This window comes from Rhododendron vialii, chromosome 4a (genome assembly GCF_030253575.1).
Source record: "Rhododendron vialii isolate Sample 1 chromosome 4a, ASM3025357v1".
Lineage (NCBI taxonomy): Eukaryota > Viridiplantae > Streptophyta > Magnoliopsida > Ericales > Ericaceae > Rhododendron > Rhododendron vialii.
In genome coordinates this window covers 4,742,063-4,765,422 of record NC_080560.1, presented here as the reverse complement: position 1 = coordinate 4,765,422, position 23,360 = coordinate 4,742,063, and the positions used below count along the sequence as shown (strand labels likewise).

The 23,360-nt window shown below is 39.6% G+C and overlaps 2 protein-coding genes across 3 annotated transcripts; one reads left to right on the top strand and one right to left on the bottom strand.

The window, feature by feature from the left end:
- Positions 1–793: 793 nt before the first annotated feature.
- LOC131323470 (translation initiation factor IF-2, chloroplastic-like) lies at positions 794–11,098 on the bottom strand. Its single transcript, XM_058355279.1, has 12 exons — positions 8,942–11,098; positions 8,758–8,790; positions 8,351–8,464; positions 8,025–8,174; positions 7,808–7,906; positions 7,638–7,700; positions 7,055–7,210; positions 6,808–6,873; positions 5,906–6,142; positions 4,954–5,229; positions 3,975–4,163; positions 794–1,491 (listed from the first exon to the last, which is right to left on the bottom strand). The coding sequence occupies exons 1-12, from the start codon at positions 10,457–10,459 to the stop codon at positions 1,330–1,332; spliced, it is 3,063 nt and encodes a 1,020-aa protein (XP_058211262.1). The 5' UTR covers positions 10,460–11,098; the 3' UTR covers positions 794–1,329.
- Positions 11,099–14,479: 3,381 nt separating this feature from the next.
- LOC131323469 (uncharacterized) lies at positions 14,480–22,569 on the top strand. 2 transcript variants are annotated; one of them, XM_058355278.1, is made up of 8 exons: positions 14,480–14,697; positions 15,666–15,915; positions 17,216–17,339; positions 18,135–18,469; positions 18,561–20,334; positions 21,310–21,566; positions 21,988–22,090; positions 22,200–22,569. In XM_058355278.1, exons 1-7 carry the CDS (start codon positions 14,615–14,617, stop codon positions 22,057–22,059), a joined length of 2,895 nt encoding a protein of 964 aa, XP_058211261.1. In that variant the 5' UTR covers positions 14,480–14,614; the 3' UTR covers positions 22,060–22,090; positions 22,200–22,569. The 2 variants fall into 2 exon arrangements, with proteins under 2 accessions (XP_058211261.1, XP_058211260.1); XM_058355277.1 differs by having other exon boundaries at positions 14,489–14,697; positions 18,129–18,469.
- The last annotated feature ends 791 nt before the right edge of the window (positions 22,570–23,360 follow it).

The following is a 23,360-nucleotide window of genomic DNA, read 5'->3' as shown; positions in this document are numbered from 1 at the left end:
CGCAATCTTTACTGTTCCATGACCACCTCGTTGCTATAAATGGGCCTCTCAGGCAAAATCTCTCTCTCTCTCTCTCGGCTTGAACTTGAAGGAGAGTATGATGGCCGAAGAAGGAAAGGTGAGGTAAGTGACAGAAGTTGCTCCACCAAAACTTCCCTCTATAACAAAGCGCCCATTGACAAAACTGTTGGCACCATTGATAAGGAAGAGAGAGTCACCCCACAACGGAAGCTTTTCATCTTCTTTGGTGGCTTATTTAGATCAGTTGCATTTGTACCTGCTAGTAGAGCAGTGGCAGTGTGGCAAAGAACCAATGGCAACTTTGTTTGCATTATACTGCCATGAATTTTTCAGGAGTCAGCATCGCAATAGTTTTGCCGGAAAGCTGCATTCCTTGCAATCTGCCAATTTAAGGGGCGGGAAGATGGCCGACTGCACGGAGTGTGCTTTCCTGCCGAGAAGTTGAATTCATTTTTTCACCACCAATTGTAAACAGGGTGAATCAGAAGCTGTGACTAGTTTCTTGTATACTTTAGGAGAATCAAATGGTAAAAGGGAATTGATTTTTGCACTCCCCAAATTACTAACCGCAGTCCAAAGGCGGAGTGCAATCATTGGACTTGATTTTCGCACTCCCCTTTTTTGGAGCGCAGGTAGTAATTTGGGGGGTTCGAAAATCACTGCCCATAGAAATATTATGGGAAGAAGTTTAGATGAATCAAATTTGTATCCCTCTTGTCCCCGTCATTTTCTTCTATCAGACAACCAAAGAGAAAGAGAACACAAAAAGAAAGAAGAAAGAACATCAATGCTCATCGTGAAATACGAATATAGATGATTCCATAGATACAGGTTGAAATCAATCTTTCTGAGGGATGATACATCAAATTTAGAAAATCGCAAAAAAATAAAATAAATAAAACTCTTCTTTTTCTTCACTTTGTTGTGTATTCACCATCTGTTGATGTACCTGGTACAATTGGAGATATCATTGAATCTTCAGCATCGAAATCAATGGCCCAATCTTCAGCATTTAAATGAATAGCCTTCTGAACCACTTTCCAATAGGGAGCTGAAACAAGATGTGTTCACTATTTACAGCCTGAGAACATACAGCTATGGACCTAACCTTGTTAAATCAATATCCTCCGCAGCAAGCATTAGCAACAGGTTGAAATCGATGGACACTTGTTCATATCACTTCCGGCAAGTTAGGAAAAAATCCGCGGAAGGGATCATTATGCCTCATCTCCGTGCGAGGTAAAACAGGTGTTTCCAAAAATGAGGAAGATCAAAAGCAGGATAAAACCCTTCTGTTAGCATTAGAACTCATCGTCCTATCCCCATTCCTTCAATTGCAGCTGCCATTGTGGCCGAAGCCTCTTCAAGTGTTCGCTTCTTTTTCACCGTGTTGAAAGCCTCTAGAATATCTCCCTCCTCCCAATCCAAGAAGCTGTCGATCCTGATTCCACATTCCAGTCCGACATTTACCTGCCCAAATATTGTTTCAATTATCATGAGAGAGGACCATAAGTGAGCGAACAAGACAATGGCTAGTGGTATAAAGTATGTGTGAGACATACAACACTAGGATGCAGATATAGAATATGTTTCCGGCAAATTTACTTGGACATTCACCAACCAATTATATTTGTAATGGGAGTATAAGAATGTATTCTGCTGAACTAATGCATAGAATTCTACATTATGCACGCAATAACCAAGGCATCTTGTAATCACTGTTTATCTTAAAAAATAAAATAAATAAACAGACAAATATAAATGTTTTGGCGGGTCCCCGTGTCCTGAGATGGAATTAAACGAATGAGAAATTTAGAAATGTACCCAACCCGACACCAATACCCGAGGCCATGTAAACATGGATACTAGAACCAAGAAAAAGTTGTCTGTGAAAGGTCGAGGCTGCATATCGAATTCAATGGGGCGCAGTGCCACATAAATAATTGAATGCTGAAGGACCATTTTTTTAATCAGAATTTTCAATGAAGTTGGTGTACCATTAACAAGTGATAAGTGCTGCGTACCTCTATCCCTATATCGATTTTACTTCTCAAATGAAGCTGACACCACAACATGAACCAACGTGGCCATGTAATGGAATTGAAACAACAATCATGGCAGCCACAGATCATGAATCTCACATACTCGCACAAATTGAACATGAACACAAGATTTCCCACCTGAAAGGGACTATATATGTCCCTCACTCCAAGGTTTCAAAGAGTGATTCTCTTAAATAAGATTTCCTCCATTTTGTCTTTCTTGCTAAACCAAGGAGTGAGAAGTTCGTACATTTCACATTTGTTTCTCAAATTTCTCATCATGCCCTGTAACATTTACAGATTGAGATCCTCTCCCCATAGGTTCTCTCTCAATATCTTCCGGAGGTTTAAACACGGTGCTGACACGTCATAAATGAAGGGGTCGGACAGCTGAGATCGCACCGACAAGCAGGAGCAAACCCACTTAAAACCGATGACGTCATTTTCCAACATGACACAAACTCCAGCCGTTAGCTTTCTATTTACTGTTCTTCTTCAATTCTCTTCCCATCGTGTACTCTTTCCTCTCCGATCGATTGCTTCATTACGACGACCACGGAAGTAGATACGGAGGAGGCAACAGCAGCAGAAAAAACTCTTCCTCTCCGATAGATTCCTCCACTCACGGCAACCACAGCGGTTTCTCCATTTATTCGCCGCCTAGTTTTCTCTCTCTAGTTTAATTACAGCTGTGGCTGGGTTTTCCCCCAAAAATTAGGGCTTAGTTTTGACTTTACATTTGGTCTATTTGGATTCATGCTAGTTATATAACTGATGAGATGAAGATTAGCATTTTTGAGATCATTTTTTAATCCTTGGGTGTGAAAATTGACGCAGCCGAAGAAAGGAGGGTCGATTGATGGTTTGGGGCTCCAGAAAGTATCAATAGTGATTCTGAGTGTCTGACCATGGCAGATAAACTTTGATTTAGGGCTTAGTTTTGCAGCGGTGATTTGAGAGTGAAGGAGATAATGACTGAAGGAGTAAAGTGCCAGTTCAAAACCAAAAAAGGAAAGTGACATCATTAAATCAACTTAGAAAAGAAACGGAGCTGACTAATGGCTGCGTTCCTATGCCCTTGAGAAACGACGTCAGGCCATTTAAGTGGGTTTGCTCCTGCGTGTTGGCACAATCTCAGGTGTCCGATCCCTTCATTTATGACGTGTCAGCACCTGGTTAAAACCTCCGGAAGATATTGAGAGAGAACATATGGGGAGAGGATCTCAATCCAACATGTACACGTAAAATAGTATGCTAAAATCTACATCAGAAGACCAAATTTTTGATCCTTTCTTTCTTCCAAATACTCAAGTTAATTCTGCTGGCATGATAACTGAAGCAGATTCATGATTTACTATTCTTCTCCTGCACATATGCCTATACCCAGAAACTGTTTGTCAACAAGCTATTTTGGCTAAAAACTGAGCTAGCACACACGATCTTATCTACTTGGCACACAAGAAAGGCCAATGCAGCTTAGGTCAGGATGCATGAACCGCAAGATATAATAGCACTCTACACAGTCAAACTACCATAAGAGCACCATTTTTGTTGTGTAATTTCCGATAGACACATTAATCTCCATTCCAGCATTTTGGAAAAATAAAAACTTCTGCATGCAAAACAGATAAAACAATTGAGTTTTGGCTTGTCAAACTACATGCATGATCACATACGTCCCTACTGACATAAATAAAATAGAAAAAGTTCTGCTTCATCATTCCATAATCAGAAGGGCACAAGCTTGTCAACCAAATAATTCATTCAGTTTTACAAGGTCACATAGGAGTTCATCAGGCATCATGTAAAATGATACAGTGCCATAAGAAGCATAAACATAGTAGTACTAGTACATATGACTAAAGCTCAAATAACAAAGCATGGTTAAAGGTAAAAGGTACAAATTCATACCTCTTTCACCTGTTCCTTAACCCGTCTCAAAGAATTGAGGATACCAACTTGTACAGTTTTCCCTTTTCTTAAAACTCGAATGCCAGAGTCCTCCACTACTTTTCCTTCTGTAACCATGCAGCCTGCAACACGACTACTACCACTGCTAAATATAGCTCGGACTTCTGCTGAACCAATTTTTATTTGTTCCTGTTGGGAAAAAGCAGCAGCTTGTAACTTTGAATCCTCAGTGATAGAGAAACCATAGAAGAAAATTTCAAAAACCAGCAAAGCAAAGCTTCTTGCATGAAAAGCATCTTCTTCAGGCAAAGTTTAGAAGAGATGTTCAGACAAGGATACTATTTTCTTCCAAGCTCATAATATAGGAAAGTAATCTAAGCAGTTGTTTCCAAAAGATACTCCGATTGGTTAAGTTGTTCTCAGGTAGTATCCATCGTATGGTGGGATGCAGTATGGTGGGATGCAATACAGGTCTTTATGCATGCACCACTTTATGACACATTCCTGTGAAAGCCTGCAAGGATGCTTAAAAACCTGTGCTTTACACAGAGTCTGAGAGACTATGGGATCTGAATATGCCTATGGGTGATCACATATCCCTCACACAGAAGGCATGGTAACCAAAAAGGAAGGAACAGAATCTATAGCCAGTTCCCCAGGATAATCGCTTCTTTCTCCTGTATTTTGTTTTATTTTTTCATAGGGGATAGGGGTGAAGTTGATATTTCCCAACATATTAAGACTTAACTAAATACATTGAATTGAATACACATGAAAAAGATGCTACTTCTTTCAACGATAAGAAGAGGAACAATAGGACTCGAATTCATCTCTATGTCCCGTTAGTAAGTTTTGGAGGTTAGTTGAACCTAACTCCACACACACTACGCTATCTACACCAAGCAGGCACTTTGTGCTATGCAACTTCCAGATAATCGGGAAGTGAAAAATAAAGCCAACAGATATGGATGTAACTGACCTCAACAAGATCCAGGAGTCCCTCCATAGCATTTCGCACATCATCAATAAGGTCGTAGATGACCCTATACGTCCGAACCTCAATGCCTTTGATGTCCGCATAGCTCTTTACGGAACCAGGTGTTTTAACATTAAATCCCACAATAATTGCTTTACTGACGACTGCAAGATCAATATCGCTGGCGCTTACATCCCCAGTCGCTTGCAATAGGAATCTCAAACTCACATTATCTTGTGGAAGCACCAGCAGGGCTTGTCTTATAGCCTCTATAGATCCCTATTCATGATTAACAGATATCAACTTAATATCAGCTTTTATTGCGGCATCATAACATGATATAGAAATGTTTACGACCAAGTGTGCTTGTACATGTAAACAGTAACATATTGAGATCAAGAACATGTAACCCTCACTATTGTCGAGGCAATAATTTTGACCAAGTACAGATGTTAAATATGTAGAAAAAAAATAACTCTTAAATTCCTGCCTAATCAGATGTTACTAGTGTTCTAAAAGGATAGGAGTAAAATTTCCAATAAGTTTGCATTCAATGTGCAGGAGTTCATCTGAACCCTTATGCAACTGAAAATAATGTAATTTATGTGGATGTGCTGATAGGCACCATCCACATCTTGGTATTGCAAACATTGTGCTATGCTGTTAATCTCAATCACAGAGAAGAGGGGAGCATAACCTCTGCCTGGCATTAACTCAACTCTATCCACTTCAAATATGTAACATTAGTTACTATCTCACCCACAGCAATATGACGAAGTGAAAGGTTGAAGTTATTCTCTCTAAGTTTTCTGTAGATAATTCTAGTGAAAACAACAAAAAAACAAATAGTGTTCCAATCCAAAAAATCTATGTCCTATGTTGCAGCAAATACAGAATCCTGAACATCATGCCTATGAAGGTAAGGGAAAAAAAGGAAAGAAAAGATATTGGATACCTGAAGATCAGCTTTCATAACAATATTAAGCTGGTGCAAGTCCAAACCGGACTGTTTTCCAGCTGACACTGCGGAAGCCAAGGAAGCAAGTGTAACCTTCCCATCCCCAGCCTTCGCCGCTATACGTTCTTTTCGCAATGACTCCGCGCGTGCCTCTGCCTTTTCACGTGCAACGACAAGGGAGCCAACGACCTCAAATTCGTCACCGGCAATTGGAACAATATTAAGTCCCATCACCTATAGACGTATCCGTGTCAAGTAAATCTTGAGCAACATTACTTAAAGAGAAAAAGAAAATCAATTTGTTTTGAAAACTTCTGCTACGTAACAAACCAAAAGAGAAAAGAAAAAAAAAAGAACATAATTTCTTTTCCAAACTTTTTGTTACTTGAGAAACCAACTCCAAGAAACAATGTTTATTAAACACAGCTGTTTATAGAAGAACAAAAGAGAAACAGCGTTGAGTTGGATGCTCTACAATTGCTTCATATCTTATAATTAAGGTGCTATTACCATCATTTATGTCTGTCACCTAAGAGAGACTCATGGGACTGTTATGTTTTTGATAACCTCAGAGAATGGCTTCAAGAGTCAGAATAATTAGACTCGGCACATAGCCACATTGAAGGAAACTGAGGTACCTTATGTAGTAGTATTAATTAAGCAGCAATTAACTACGATTCTCAAATGGGGAAATTAAGAAATCTTATCACTAAAAATCAAGAGGCATGCAACCTCTCTTAATCATTTAAGATTCTCCAATTGAAAGAGCCAGTAAGAAATCAGGCACAAATGTAATTATCTTCATAAAGCCCTTGGCTTTGTAATCCGATAGCGTGCAAAGGTAATATTGAGAACCAGTGAATTAAGAGTATGCAATAAAAAGTTATCGAACTATGAACCTGTACAGGGTTAGACGGTCCAGCTTCATCAACACGATCTCCCTTCTCGTCAAATAGAGCCCGAACCTGCCAATGGCAATAAACAGGGGAGTTCTTCAAAGGTCACTACCAACATGAAACCAACTACATTGCTTTATGTAAGATGATCGAAACAAAGCTATTTCTCTCGTAGTAAGTTAAGCAGCAACTTAATATTTGGAAAAAGCAAAGTAAAAAGTTTCCTAAAGTTTAGGTCTTATTTGCAAACCTTTCCATAGGCTTCACCACAAACAACCATATCTCCTCTTTTAAGGGTGCCATTCTGCACAATGAATGTAGCTATTGGCCCTTTGGCTTTATGAAGACCTGCCTCAATTACTGTTCCCTTTGCACCTCTGTGAGGATTAGCTTTCAACTCTTCCATCTTTAAGTGTAAAAGTGCAGTATGTTAGACGCGGAGAAAGAACACTAAGAAGCAAAAAAACACAGCTTCACTATTATTTCTACATTTTTAACAAGTTCAAGCACAAATGATTATGCATAAAACACCTACCACCACAAAGCAAGCCATGAAAGAACTGGCAAGACAGGGAAAAAAAAAAACTCACCTTATTTTTACCATAGAAAAGACACTTGCTTATACTAGTTGTGAATAAAAACCAAATGTTCTGTTTCAAAAAAAAAACCAAATGTCGCAAGAAGAACAAGTAGATACATTCATAGTTACAAAACGAAAGAGGAACAAAGTACTTCTGACAGCTAAAAGAGCTGTCACACTAGGATTGATAGGTTAATTCTAAGAAGAATGTCAAAGCTAACAGTCAGAATGTTACTACAAATAATCCACTTACCTCTGCAACCAGCATGACGGTTTCCAACAAATCATCAACCTTCTCCCCTTTAAGAGCACTGATCTGTTTAAGGAAACCAAGAAAAAATAAGTAACGCTAAAAAAGTACAAACCATCACTTAATATTGAAAATCAAATTCATACGAGGCGTAGGTCGTAGTAGAACTTCACCTGAACCACCGGTACATCGCCACCCCATTCTTCTGGCATTAAACCAATTGAAGCAAGCTCTTGCATCACTTGTTCCGGATTAGCTCCATCCTTGTCTATCTGGAATAATAATTGAAAACTGAGTCTGCTACTCTAGAAGCAAAAATCAATGGGAACAAAGTGGGTGATGTAAATGTCTACACATCCAGGTCCCACCATGCCAGTATATCTAAGTTACCTTGTTTATGGCAATCACAATAGGTACACCAGCTGCTTTGGCATGAGCTATGGCCTCATTTGTTTGAGGACGGATACCATCATCAGCAGCCACTACAATTATAGCAATGTCTGTCACCCTTGCTCCTCGAGCTCTCATTGCTCCAAAGGCCTACAGAAGTGGATAAAACATATATCACCTAAAGTAGTGGCCAAGTGAGCAAATTAGTTTGCGCAAGTGAGACAAAATACCAGCAGCCAAAAGGTAATCAGATGCTCAAAAAGGGATTTAGCCAATCCAGAAATCATGCAACCAGAGTTGAAATGACAAATGGAGAAAGGGCTTACCTCGTGCCCAGGAGTATCGAGGAAAACACATGGCTGCAACTTGGCATCGATAGGTACGAGCACCTTATATGCTCCGATTCCTTGCGTAATCCCACCAGCTTCAGAAGCAGCTACCTGTTTTATCTTTCGGTCAGGCTAATATTTTGAATGGGTATTTGCAGACAAATTGTTGCATGCCTAAAATACCAAGCGAATCGAAACATGATGCAGAAAACTGAACATAATATGCTTTATCGGTAAGTCATTCAACAATAACGCCAAATGGATTATAAACTCGTTGTGGGAAAAAAATTTATCACAAAAGCCACTAGAAACAATAATTTTGGTACCTTAAATCAACAATATATCAGTTGCTAATATTTTGAGGGAACAAGAAAACATCAAGCTAATCAAGCTTCTGGACATACCTTGCTCTTCCTTATGTAATCCAGTAAAGTTGTCTGCAAAGTTGACAAAACCAAGAAGAAATTAACAAAAGCTTGCTACAACAAAGATGAACACTCAGTTGCAAAAAAACAAAACAGAAAGGCATCAACAAGAAAAGAAGAAAGACTGACTGGAAAACAAGAACAAAGACATGACTTTGCTTACCTTCCCATGATCCACATGACCCATTATAGTAAGGACGGGAGGTCTGTCTTCCAGCTTGTCCAGGTCATCTTCGTCAAGAATTTCCTTCTTCCTTGCCATTTCCTCCACTCTATGGGGGGCAGAATCGATGACTTCCACATCATACTCTTTACAAATCATCTTAACTATGTCTCGGTCAATTTTTTTCACCCGAACAGATGCAATACTCTTAGAGAATAGATATCCAAAAATCTCACCTTCATTGATAGCCAAGTTGTCGGCTAACTCCTCCATCAACATACCTTCTTCACCAACTTCCAAAATTTCTACTTTAACAGGAGCAGCCTCTTTAGCTGCCTGGAGTCTAGCTGCCTTCCGACTTGCCTTACTCCATTTCCTTCCCCTTCGCTTTGTAGCAATGCCTGGAATCGAAATATTAAGTTCTGAGGCCTCTTCATCATCATCAGTCTCAGCATTATCAATCCTACGTCGCCTGGGGCCATCAGTTGGACTGCTTTTCTTTCGAAAGTCGTCTCTAAATTTTCCAGGGACTGGTCCCTTTCCTGCTTTTTGTTTCGTAGGTGCTAATACTGCTTCAGCAATCCAAGGGTCAAAAACAGGATTCTTGGATGCAAATTTGTCAATCAATATGGGTTTTCTTTCTTTCCTTTCACCACCTAAGTCAGTTCCATCGTTTTTTGTCGGAGCCTTCATAGCCGCCTCAGTATCTTTCAAGATAGTAGGCTTCTTGGATGCAAATCTGTCAATCAATAATGGTTTTCGTTCTTTCCTTTCACCACCTGAGTCAGTTCCATCGTTTTTCGTCAGAGCCTTTGTAGCCTCCCCAATATCTTTCAAGATAGTAGGCTTCTTTACCAGCCTGGGTGGAGGAGCTAAAGAGGGTCTACCTTGTAATTTTGATTGAGCCTTTACAGGTAGTTGCAAAACAGGCTGAGAATCAACCTTACCCACTCCCTCTAACCTAGTTCCGTGATTTTCAACCTTCTCAATTTTAGGTGACTCCTTAACAACATCTTTTGTGCTGGTCACTGGGTTCCCCCTTCGCCACACGCTCCTCGCAGCCTTAGACTTCAAACCAACTGTTGAATCAACTGGTTTCCCGTTAATGAGTATAATGGGTTTAGGACTTGTTTTTGTCGGTGGTTTAGTAACTAATTCCTCTGCCTTCTCCAATACCTCTCCCAGTGACTCAAGCACTTTACTTCTCTCTTCTTCATCATCCTTGGATTTTCTATCATCCCATGGATACGTATAGCCCGAGTCGGTGTCTAAAGGGGATTTGGACTTCAAAATCGGCTTGGGGACCGTCTTGAGATCAAGCGGAAATGAAGTCTCTTGCTCAGCTAAACCAGTTTTTCCCGAATATTTACAGATCCCAACATACTTCCATCTCCTCCCAACCCAAATCCCGCAAAAACTACTAACATTTCTAGAAAGATAAACTCTATGAATATCTAAATTCCCGGGGGAACTAGCAGCTGCACTACCCAAACTCACTAAAGAGGCCAAATAAGCCATGGTTACCACTTACCACTATATGCCCTCCACCATCAGATTAAGCCCAGAGAAAGACAGTTTCAAAACCTAACACTCAATGTTGGATACATATAGTGGTCCCATGGTTAGTCGAGCCACCCGTAAGCTGGCTGGATACCTAAGTTATCAAAAAATGCTGGACCTATATGTACCTTTAGTACGAATCCAGTGTCAACTCTCTCTCTCTCTCTCTCTCTCTCTCTCTCTCTCTCTCTCTCTCCGGCTTGCAAACCGTGTAATGTATGAAATGACCCTTGAATGCTTGATTAATGATGGGTACAGCAAGAAAAAGCTTGGGAAATAAAACAAAACCGGATTGAACCCACGATTGATTATGAGAGGAATTCTCAAAAAAACTTCTGGGTAGGGCGAAAACCCAATTCTTGTGACAGAATATCAAGTGACTGTTATGTATTCTCTAGCTAGGAATGCTTACCTCTGGGACTTGCGAATTTCGGTTCTTATCTTGCTCGGTTCATCAGACAGTAGATAAGATACACAGTAAATAATAGTAGCAATCAACGGTATACCGGAGATGGTTGAAGTCGCTTTTATATCCCCTGGCCATCCCCCCCTCTCTCTCTGGAGAAGGGTTGCGTCCTCGTATGGTTGTCTGCCCATACTTTTTGGATTTTTTCTGATAATATTTAACAAATTTAGATTAAATTTTTTACTAAAAAGTTATTAATAGTTTATTCTGACACTACAAAAATCAAATTAATGGTTTATCTCGTCGATGAGTTGAATTGAAAAATTATAAAAAAAAAGAAGCATAAATCAAAGTTAAAAGATGTTAAGATAAAACGACTCTAAAGACACTGAATTGGTTTTTTTTGATTTTTCTGATGGAGACAACCTATGTGATGTTAAAATTATGAAAAAAATATTAAAATTTTAAATAATACCGACCATCTTTAACAAATTTTAATGTAGTCCAAATTCAATTTTGTATGTCAAAGACAATTTTTACACTCAATTTTATATGTGAAAGAAGATTAAAGCCAGTTCTAGAACATCTTCTTAAAAAATAAGTATTTATTTCACATTTTCAAACTAAAAAATAATGTAAATGAAAAATAATTTTTTATTTTTTTTTCACCGTATTAAAGATCTCAATATTGAGATCTTTCAAACAAGATCCATAGTGCATATTTTTAGATTTCAATAAGCCCATTATTTTTTAGATTAAAATTGTCGAATAAGTACTTATTTCACGTTCCGGAACGGGCTTAAGAAGTAATGATAACCATTGTCATTTAATGTAAACAAAGACAAGTAAATAATTGCACAAAGATAAAAAAAAAAAAACAGGGGTAAAAATTATTTCCTTATCTTTCGGAAAAATAATAAAGCGTCTAGTAAAACGTTGGAGTTCTTCTAGTTTCACATACATTTTGCACACACTATAATATTAGTGGGGTCCACAACATCACGTCATGTACTGTGTGGCCCGATCAAACAAATAGTGTGCGTGTAAATATTTGTGTGAAATTGTAATTTTTAAGAATGTTTTGCTTTTAGTACAAAATTTATGTTGTTCTTCGATGAACTTTAGGAAGCGAGATAATTGATTCTTAATAGTATTATCGTATGGCCTATATTCTAATTTTGTATGAATTTGCCAGATGATGAGATTGGTACTATGAAAATTAGTCAAATAACATGTATGAATTTGCCAGATGATGAGATTGGTACTATGAAAATTAGTCAAATAACATGTAAGTTAACTCAACGCCTTAAATCACATAGTAAAATTATTACATCTTTTGTGGTTAATATTACGCAATGAGTGGTGTTAAATGTTACGTAAGCTCTTTGTATTGTTTTTATGAATTCAATTATAACTGTGTTTTCGTGAAAATAAAATACCAAAAAATATGGAAAATCGTGAAAAACTCACTTATCCCTTTATTTTGGGCTTCTCTTTTCTTAAGGCCCTGTTCCAGAAACATTCTTAAAAGATAAGCAGCTTATTTTCACATTTTTAAACTCAAAAATAAAATAAATGAAAAATAATTTTTTAATTTTTTTTGCATCGTATAAAAGATCTCATCATGATCTTCCAAATAAGATCTATATTGAATATTTTTATATTTCAATAAGCCCATAATTTTTGAGCTTGAAATTGTCTTCTTAAAAAATAATGACTTATTTTTGGTTCCGGAACGGAGATTGCCATGTATTTTATAATTTTATCAAGCTATTCCCTTGGTTTCATACGTATTTTATGATTTTATCAAGCTATTCCCTTTGGTTTCATACGTTCATCATCTCATAGACGATCTTTGCGCACACAAAGTAGTCCAATGTAGTTGTTAACTAACACCTTGTGCATGGTTTTGCTTGCCTAGCTGTAGAGTTCGATTAGTAAGAAAAATTTACTTTTCACTGCTATTTGATTTGCAAATTGAAATTGCGCTTAGGTGAGATGTCGATCGGTCAATCCTAGAAACGGCAATGGTGGCGCAAGGAGCTAACGATTGCACGTACTGCAACCTATGATTCACCACTCACCAGACAGCTCTTTCACTCTATAGCACAATCATTCTTTGACCCTCAACAAAATAATAACAAAAAAATAAAATTTTAAAATTCACGTTTCAAACCTCATCAGACCACCATTGCTGCCCCACACCACCTCTCCATCTCAGCCATCTCCACCCTCTTTTTTGTTTTGGGGAAAAACTTGATATCTTAGTAGGGATTTTTAGTATAATTGCGAAACTATAAGAATCTGATCTCTAATTATAAGAACTCGCATCCCTAATGTCAAATATGGTATAGGGACTTGCTTTCCAATGTCAAATTTCTACATTCGTCCCAACATCTGCCTCTGACCCTATAGCCTAGTCAACCATCATCGCAATCAACCATCGACATCATACCTTTTTTGCCATCTTAGCACAGTCCTCACCATCCCCTCTCTTTCCTTCCTCCTATAATCCATCCCACCAATATCTCGCAAGACATCGATTAAAAATTAAGGGCAGCAAAAGTTATGGGAGTTGAGTATTGTATGGTGTTTGGTATGTGAGGGGGATAGAGCTTGAGAATAATAGAGTGTATAGAGTGGAGATGATTGATACAATGGATAATTGTGGTCTATTGTAAAGTAGTCAAGTGCATAGAGAGATTCAAGGAAGCAATGGGTAGGCAATAGTAGTATAGTGGAGGTACCACCAATACATGCTTCAAGTCTCTATAGCTACTTAGTTAGGCTAAACATCGCGTTTCGTATTTGCAGAATGTGATGAAATCTTAGTTTCAGCTCGTGATAGTAGCAATGATTCTCTATGTGATGAAACCTTAGTTTCAGCTCGTGATAGTTGCAATGATTCTCTTTGATAGTTTTGTGGCGCTGAGAACTATGTTCCTTGGGGCATGTGAAGTAACCTATTTACATAGTTATTTTTTGAAAAAAAAACCCCAAAAAAAGCACAATGGAGGGTGAAAAGGGAATTACCATAAACAAGGATAAAGCAGGTGTTGAGAGAATACACAGCAAGAGAGAAGCCGCTATAGCTAGGGTGCAAAAAATAGGAGTATCACTTCCCCGAATAAAGATTCTATTTTCCCATGTAACACTAAACATGACTCATTACCATCTTAATTCATGATCCAAACCGTTAATTTAGTAGGCCTCAATGAATATAACTTATATTGTAAAAACCAAGTTGATCAGAGATCGATAAAAGCCTGATTGAATAATTTTTGTTACGAAGTGAAATACACCGTCAGACTCTGATAGTCTATTGCACATGTGGCAAAAATACGATTCGTTCAATAGATTCTGATATTCATTGATTTTTAGAACATTAAATACATCAATATTTAGGAAACACACAGTTTGGATTGTTAAATGAACCCGTAATTGGTTCCGTTTTGCGTCATGAGGGACCGCACGAGGGATCATAAGAGATCTAAACTCTACCCACGCACGCATAATGCACGTGACTGCCTATTACACTGACAAGTGACAAATTTTAAACGGAAACGGAAAATAGGTGTGAAATAAGTAAATGTCACAGACTCACAGTCGTCCATTGGCTAGAGAAAACAAGAGCAACGGAGCTCGACGACGATAGCACAAACAACGTACTAGAGAGAGAGAGAGAGAGAGAGAGAGAGAGAGAGAGTATGAAGGAGGAGGCCATAAGCTCTTCAGCTAATCCACGTTTGGTCTTCAAATCATCTTCTACAAGCCCTACCCCCGCTGCTAGGTATGAAAACCCCTAATTTTCCTCTCTGCCCTAGGGCACAATACAATTTTTGATGTGCATGCTAGGGCGCTATGTTAGGGCTTTTTTTACGTTGAAAGACTTGTCTTGATTTGTCGCTCGATCTCTGCAATGGTTTGTTGCTCGATCTCCGTAGGGTTTGCAATGAGCAAGTTGATACGCTGGAAACTATTTGCCTATTGAATTCACGAGTTAGGTTGGGAAAACGTGTCAATTTTGTTTTTGGTAGCTCAGGCATGAAGTGTGTGTTGACTTAATTGGAGAATAGCCCGTCGTTCAAAGGTCGAAATTTTGTGTGTAGTACAAGGAGAATTGTAGGAAGGATAAATTTGAGCTAGCCTATACCACATGCCTCTATAGGGTTTTATAGATGCTGATAGTGTATCACCATAAGGGATGTTACCAAACTAATTGAAGAGAAATTTCATAAAATAACATTTGAGCTACAATGCAAGGTTAACTTCAAAGTTAAACCTCTGAGGATCAAGTATCTTTAGGAACGTTCTCTTTGATTTTAGTGGGGTGGGCGATTGCTAATGTCCTTTATTTATATTGAAGCATGCATGTTTCATCTCCTTTTCTTTGAATTCAAATGAAACGATTTATATGTCAGTCAATCTTCTATGAGAATGCAGAGCCCTTTGTTCGTTAGTTTTGAGTGGAAGTTTCTTAATTTGAGGTATTGTATCGCTATTATCCAATAGTAGTTGATATTGGAAGTTTTTTGATTTCTGAATTACCTTTTTAGAAGCTTTTCTATATATTGTCGACTACTTTCGTATTTTGCAGAAGATTTATGAGGTTTATAATCGTAATAATGGATTCTGGATTTTTTTGATGTCTCTAGAAAAAATCAAGAATCATTTAACAGTTCTGTCCCCTCACTCACCCGAAAAAGTCTTTCATTTCCTTGAGGGTTAATCATATCTAACCCTTGACTTTGCTATCAGTTCTGCAGGGGCATCATCCCCTGCTGTGCCAGTGAATGCTGGAAGTATAGACTGGTTGGGTCATGGACAAGGGTCCAAAGCAGGTTCTCTATCTCGCATTGGTTCGCAGAACCTGCGGACTTCGTTGAGCACAAGCGCTGGTGGTTCTGCCCTTGGATCATCACAACCTTCATGCAGACCGTGGGAAAGGGGGGATTTACTGAGGCGTCTTTCTACTTTCAAGCCTGCAAATTGGTTTGGGAAGCCAAAGGTTTGGACATAAGTTAGTTTATACGCGTGTCTTTTGGATCTTATCATCTTAGAAATGTCTGCATGAGCTCTGTTTTGTAACCAAATGAAAACATTTGTTTTCAGTGTTTTCCTATTGAGATCAGTACAATGGATGCTCATACCCATCTAGATCTGTTTGGGAAGTCTAAAATCAGAATAGATGTCTTGCAGGAGCTCCTACGTAATTCCTGTTAAATTATTTTGTGAGCTGTGTTTTGGAAAGCCAGATGTGGCCAGCATTGTTTACTTCATGATCCTAGTAAACGAACAGTGATTTGGAGAACCAGAAATGCGTCCATCTTTGTGTACTTGACGATCCCAATCAATTTGTAGTTGTTTATGCGTGCCATATTTTCGGGCCATTTCTACTTTCTGATTTGAAGTAATTATCTTTCCAGCTTGATGTGGTTCCCCTTAAATCAGATGGGTATGTCATTGATGTTTTTGTTTCCCATGTCATCCTTCCTTTGAGAAGAAATGCTTCATTTAGTATTAACATGTCTAATTCGTTTGGTTTGGTTAGTTCATAACACGAGTGAGTGTTATGGGGATAGAGGGAGGAATAAGCTTGCCTTCCCACAAGTTCGTAGGGGAAGCTGCATTACTGCTGAAAAACAGTGGTTGCAAGCAATAAGCATACCAAAGAATGAAAGAAAGAAAGAAAAGCATAGAGGACTTACTTACCATATCCATGTGTATTGACTCATGGAGTCTTTGTCTAGTTGCGAGCTCCTTTGGAAACAAAACACAGTCTCTGCTAAAGTTGAAAGTTGAGATGCAAGTGGTGGGAGGAGCTGAGCATATGGATGCAAAAAGGTCCTATGATCCCTAACCGGTTAGTGCATGCATGCTTCATGCCTTGTTATTGGCCTTTTCTTTAATCTCAAGCCTCAGGTGCCAACTTTCTGGAGGAGCTTTGTTCCTACGGCTACTATTATTGTAGTGTTGCAGAAAAACACGAGTGATCATTTCGTTGCAGCTTTTCAACTGTTCAACAGGGGTCTGCCAATAATGTGTGGAATTTATGTTCTCGCCCACATCTGATGTCAAAAGCAGGGAAAAAAGAAATCCTATCCTTAATCTTACCTTCTTCGACTGTTTCTACTGTTGGCTTAATATGCTCAATCAGTCATTAATGTGTAGATTTTGTTTTCCTTTTGTTCGTAAGGGTGGTTATTGACATCAATAATTGCTATATGCCTAGGTATTGGTGCTTTATACTTTTGTCTCTGTTCTTGGTTCTGCAATGAACCTTTACCTTTTTCCCTTCTACTTTGCAGGCTGCAAGTTCGTTGGCTTGTGCCAGAAGAGGCTGGGTGAATTTTGATGTTGATAAGATTGAGTGTGAATCATGCGGTGCAAACCTGCAGTTTGTTTTATCAGCTTCCTGGACCCCTACAGAAGGTGGATTTTGCTAATTTAATTTACTGTCGTGAGCTTTAAGTTTTAACCCTATTGCATCTATTTTCCATTGTTTGGGCATCAAGGTTGGGCAGGAATAAACCCCCAGGGGTTGGCAGGGTGATAGTCACTTGCAACCAGGGGCAGGAAGCCTTTGGTTTGGGGTTCGACGCTCACTTCCTGCTATCAATCCCTGTGCTGGGCCAATCCATAGTGGTCTTTTCTCCAGGTTTAATTGGCCATGCATTTTTGTGTGCAGTAATAATGAACAACAATGAAGTTTAAATATCAAAGAGGGCTTACCCTCCTATATAAAAAATCAGTAGGGATACATTCCAGGGATTTATGTTAAAACAAAGCAAGGAAGGAATAGGCAAATTCTTACATATTCAAACATTCACATGAGACAGAACAAAAAGAAGCAGCATTGGTCCTAACATCATACACTATTTTGCTCCTACAGCAAATTAGGGGACCTAGGATTATCTCTAAGATGCCTATTGATTCTCTCTTTCCGAAGAGGCATCTTAGCCATGGCAGCCCAAGAATGATTTCTTGATGCTGTCATGGATTTCTTTTCCCAATCTCTGACTTTTGCTTAGAAGGGAAACTTGGTGTTTATATCATTACCAGCTGTATTATATAGAACCTGACACTTGGCCCCTACCCCTGTTAATATTCCATGTTGATGCTCACAGGCTATTATTTGCCTTGTGTTGGGAGCATTAGAATTGGCGCTGCGTGCTTATCGATTAGCTAACAGTTTCATCTCTTTAATTATCTTCAATGAAGCTGAAGGTGCTGCAGAAGACTTTGCCAAGCAGCTAGATGCAGCGCACAAAGTCAGTTGTCCTTGGAGAGGAAACAGTTGTGCAGAAAGCTTGGTGCAGTTTCCTCCTGCTCCCCCATCAGCTCTTATTGGGGGTTATAAAGATCGCTGTGATGGACTCCTGCAGTTTCTCTCTCTCCCACTTGTGGCTGCTTCTGCAATTGAGCAGATGCGAGTTTCTCGGGACCCAGAAATCGAAAGACTTCTTGTGCACTCAGAGACTTTTGCAGCTGGTGAATCTGGCATTAAGACAGAGAATCTCTCAGAAAACACTAGAGAAGAGGCCCTCTCTAAATACTCGAATGTATGAGTTGGGAAGTCTTAGCTATGGTTTTAAACTTGTTTTGCTTTGTTTCTTTGCTCGCTATCTAATTTCTTTGATTTTTGGTTCTTAGGCTCGAAAGCTAATAAGCTTGTGCGGATGGGAACCAAGATGGCTTCCAAATATTCAGGACTGTGAAGAACATTCTGCTCAATCAGCCAGGAATGGATGTTCAGTGGGTCCTACCAGAGACCACGGTCATCTCCCAGATGCTGGTCCTAGCAAGAAAGCATTCTCTGCTTCAACCAAAAAAGATTCTGGAAAAAAGGAAGTACTTGGTTTCGAGGCTAAATCTCAGTCTAGGTCACCTTTGTTAGACTGTAGCCTTTGTGGAGCCACTGTTAGAATCTGGGACTTTCTGACTATATCTCGTCCAGCTCGCTTTGCTCCCACTAGCATAGATATTCCCGATACAAGCAAGAAAATGGCATTGACTCGTGGAGTAAGTGCGGCAAGTGGAATCAGTGGGTGGATTGCTACTGATGGTTTGGCAAAAGAGCAGACCGAGGACCGTGATGAAGCTGCAACACCAGATGAGGGGAAATCACAGTCAAATGTTGGGGTGGATTTAAATCTAACTATGGGTGTTGGGTTATCCACACATATGCATATGACAATGATGGCTGAACAATACCAAGGTATGGGAAGAGATTTAGTTATCAGACAGCCTTCCAGCAGTGAGATAGGTGACCGTGCAGCTTCATATGAGTCACGAGGTCCCAGTACACGTAAGCGAAACTTGGATGAAGGTGGAAGTACTGTCGACAGGCCACAACTAATGATGCAACAAGCAGACAGCATCGAAGGAACTGTCATCGATCGTGATGGTGATGAAGTTGATGACGGAGGGGAGTACTCAGCGGGCCCCTCAAAGCGTGCCCGTGACTTTGATGTATTTGAAGCCTACCCTTCATCATATCGAAGAGATTCATCTGGAGCTGGTCCTAGCCATTCAGTGGGTTTTGACATTGAGACAGATGCTCACAGAGTTGACCCTTTCCACCAGGGAAATGAACAAATTACTGGCCTTCCATCCACTACTAGAGATTCAACTCGTGTCTCCTCTGTTATTGCGATGGACACGTTCTATAACAATGCAGACGACGACTCTATGGAAAGTGTAGAAAACTATCCAGGAGATGTTGATGATGTCCATTTCCCGTCTATGGCAATGTTTAGGCATCCAGATTTGAATGAAACATCAGAATTGAACTACAGTAATCCAGCACAAGAGAGTACCTGTCCAGGTACCCTCAGAATAGCTAGAGAAATGGGTGTTAGCAGCACAAATGATGGTGAGGAAGTATTAAACGCAGACACTGCAACTGCTCATGGGAGGGATGCTCCTAGCTTTGGTATTAGTGGAGGAAGTGTGGGAATGGGTGCTAGTCATGAAGCTGAAATTCACGGGACTGATGTTTCTGTGCATAGAGCAGATAGTGTTGTAGGAGATGTAGAACCAATTGCCGAAGTCACTGAGAATCAGGGTCAAACGGGTGAGTTTGGTCCAGATCCTGGTCTAATGGGTGATTTTGTCCCTGAAGAAGTTGATCGAGAGGATCCTCATGGTGACAGCCAAGATTTGATGTTTAGGCCTGTAGGAAGGGCAGATAGTGGCTCAAAGATTCTTGGTTCAGCTAAGGCTGAATCCGTTGAAAGTGGTGAGAAAACCAGTAGCATGAATATCTTACCTCAGGAGAACAGTACCCATCCTTCTTTTTCTTGCAATGCCATTGTATGTTCTGGTCCTGAAGCATCGAAGGAAGAAGTGACTCAGGCTGGCAAGGCATCACCTACTGATGACTGCGCGTACCCTGAATCAAATTATTTGGTGGCAAATGGGATAGGTACTTTTGCTTGATTTTCTATTAAATTTCTTTTTCTTCGGTGTCAAAGCCTTTTCTCTCTCTCATGCATGCATGCAACTGTACAAGAATATGACACACACAAAGATACATATAACTATACGAAAACAGATATATGCAATTGAAGAACTAACATGTCTAAAGCTGGACATCCTTTTTTAACACTTCAAAACTATCATCTTCCCCTGTGCTAGGAATTTGGTTATGCCAAGTGATTTATTCTTTTCTTTCTTTCTTTTTCCCCCTTCTAAAGGTAGAAGAACAATTTGGTAGGTGTTGACCGGGAAACCTCTTTATAAACTCAGTTCAGTTGTGTCGATGACTTGATTACCTACCTTTTAAAACTACTATTTGACACTAAAACAAAGCTTTATTGTTTTCAAATTCGTGAAATTCAAAATTGATTGTTGTCCCTGAAATATGTCATGCTATTAAAGTTGGTGGGAATTTAGTTGCATATTGTATTGGCTTTTGGTTTGTTGATGCTCCAAACAGAAAGTTTTCTGTTCTGAAAAAAAGGAGCATGTTGTAATTACATGTTCAATTTTGCCTTGTTATTATCATTGACTTGACACCTGACTCATAGCCTTTTGGTTTGCTAGCATGGCATTTATTTCTTTCCTTTTGAAGTCGATGAAGCCTGACTTCCACCCATCTGCATTAGTTCCTGTTCGTTGAACTCTTCCTTTGATGCGTTAAATTTGTTTGTATTATATCCTTTTGACTTATGCCATTCGGCTTTGATTTGGGGGCATGGTTCCGCTGCAAAACAGGTATAGGGGGGCCACTGTTTCAGTGGTATTTTGAGAGCAGCCACTTTGTGCATATTGCCAAAGGTTAGGTCTGTCTCCAAACCTCCCCCGCCTATACCCCCAATGATTGGCGACTACATGAGTTCTGTTGTTGTTGTATATCCTTTTGACTTATGCAGTTTCGTGGACATAAAATGTTGTTTAGGGCCTCCAAATGGAGAAAGCAACTATGACGAAGCTGTAGAGTTTGATCCAATCAAGCATCACAATTACTTTTGTCCCTGGGTGAACGGTAATGTTGCTGCAGCAGGCTGTAGTAGTAGCAGTGGCTCCAGTTCCGGTGCTGCTGCTATAGCTCTTTGTGGTTGGCAGCTGACTTTGGATGCATTGGACGCCTTCCAATCACTTGGGCATCTCCCAATCCAAACTGTTGAATCTGAATCAGCTGCATCTCTATACAAGGTGTTTTAGTTTATTCCTTAATGCCTCCGAAGAGCATCTTACTAGCTGTTTCTTGCGTGATGCTTTTTTGTTGAAACATCCTGTGTGTCTAGTTTCAAGTACATTGTATATTGGTGAGTAACATTTCTTTCCGGAAAAAAAATGAGCGTGGGACCTCGCTTGATAAAAAAGATCGCCGTGTATAGTATCCACCCAACCATACTTACCTGTTGTTCTGTTCTCAATGAACATCCTGGATACAAAGTATGTTGCCTTTGATGTTCTATAGCAGTGGTTTTATTCTCGCACTCCTGTACTCTTTGCTCGGTGCAGGGTTAGGTCACCATACTTGGGATTCTTTGGTGACCCAAGTGACTTGTATTCTTTCTCATGGCTGTGCTCTGATTTTCTGAAATGTTTAACCTGACATGATATGTGGCAGGATGATCATCGAACTTCAAGTCGAAAACTTCTTCCGCGTCACTCATTCAGCAAAAGCCGTGGACATAACTGAAATGAAGCCCCATCCTGAGTAGTGCCAACAGGTACTTGTTTACATGGATATGTGAGACCTCATCGCCTGATGTTGCAATTTGGTTTGAGCACTTCAAAGTTCTTAATGCACTGAACATAGTTTCTTTTTCTGGCTTGCAGTAATAGTTTTATTATCGTGTGCTGCGGTGCAAGCAATACATAAGAAGTCCATATGGTTGTTTTCTCATTGTGGCTGCTGCTTTTAAGACAAATACAGTGGTCTCCCAGTGTTCCACCAAGAATCTGGAGAATTGGATGTTCCTCAATGGAGTTATAGAACTTCTTCCTCCTTTGTTTCTTCTTTTCTTTCGGAGTGAAGTAATAATTATATACTTCGGATATCCTGTGATGTTGATTCTGTTTTCCTTTAAGTTGGACAGTTTGATGGATGAGAACGTTATTGCGATTTTCGTTGTTAATTATGCACTAGGCCAATTATGTTTCCAGACATCAAGGAACTGACTATATATGATTGGCTGTTTATGAATAAGCTTCGTCAGATGTGTTATTCATTTTTTCTTGAAGTTGTAAGTCATTGATTAAGCTGCGAATGTTATGGTTTTATCGGTCAGCAACCTATTGCCAGAACGTAGAGAATGTGAAAGGAAAGCGTGCATGTTGTTCTTGTTCTCTTTTGGTCTTCTGAAAGGCATGATCTATGAAACATGGGGAGGGGATGTTCTTTATGGAGATTGAGGACTCATTGGTGGCCTTGGCCTTTAGGAGCCTGAATCGCGGGACTTGCAGGTGGAGAAAAAGACCAATTTTAATTCGTCGACTTTTCGGAGATGCTTCATAGCTTAGTTGGTAAAGCAAATAATGAGCTCTTTATTTGCCGAGAGTTCAAACCCCACCTCGCTCTCATTTCCCGTAGGATAGTATAGATAAGGAACTTTCGGATAATAAAAAAGTTGGTCGACTTTTCTTCGATACACATTCGTGAATCAAACAGAGCCGTATGCCTTTGTAGCTACCCAATACGTAGAGTCCATGTGTACTGAATGACTCCAAATACATCAGTGTCCATGTCGAGACTCGAGACATGTGTGCCCGTGGCCGTGCGGAGTAAAATGGGTTCTCCCGGCGGGGAGTTGATGAATAGGAGTGTTAATCAAGTCAAACAAGACGGTATTGCTCAGGCTTGCTCGACTCCTTATTACATGTATTCAAGTTTCACTCGAGCTTGAGAATTTTTTGAGACTAATTGTTCAAGCTTGGCTCACATTTTAAGTTTTGTGTTCGTGAAATATGCAAATCAATCTCATGCTTTCAAGCTTGAGC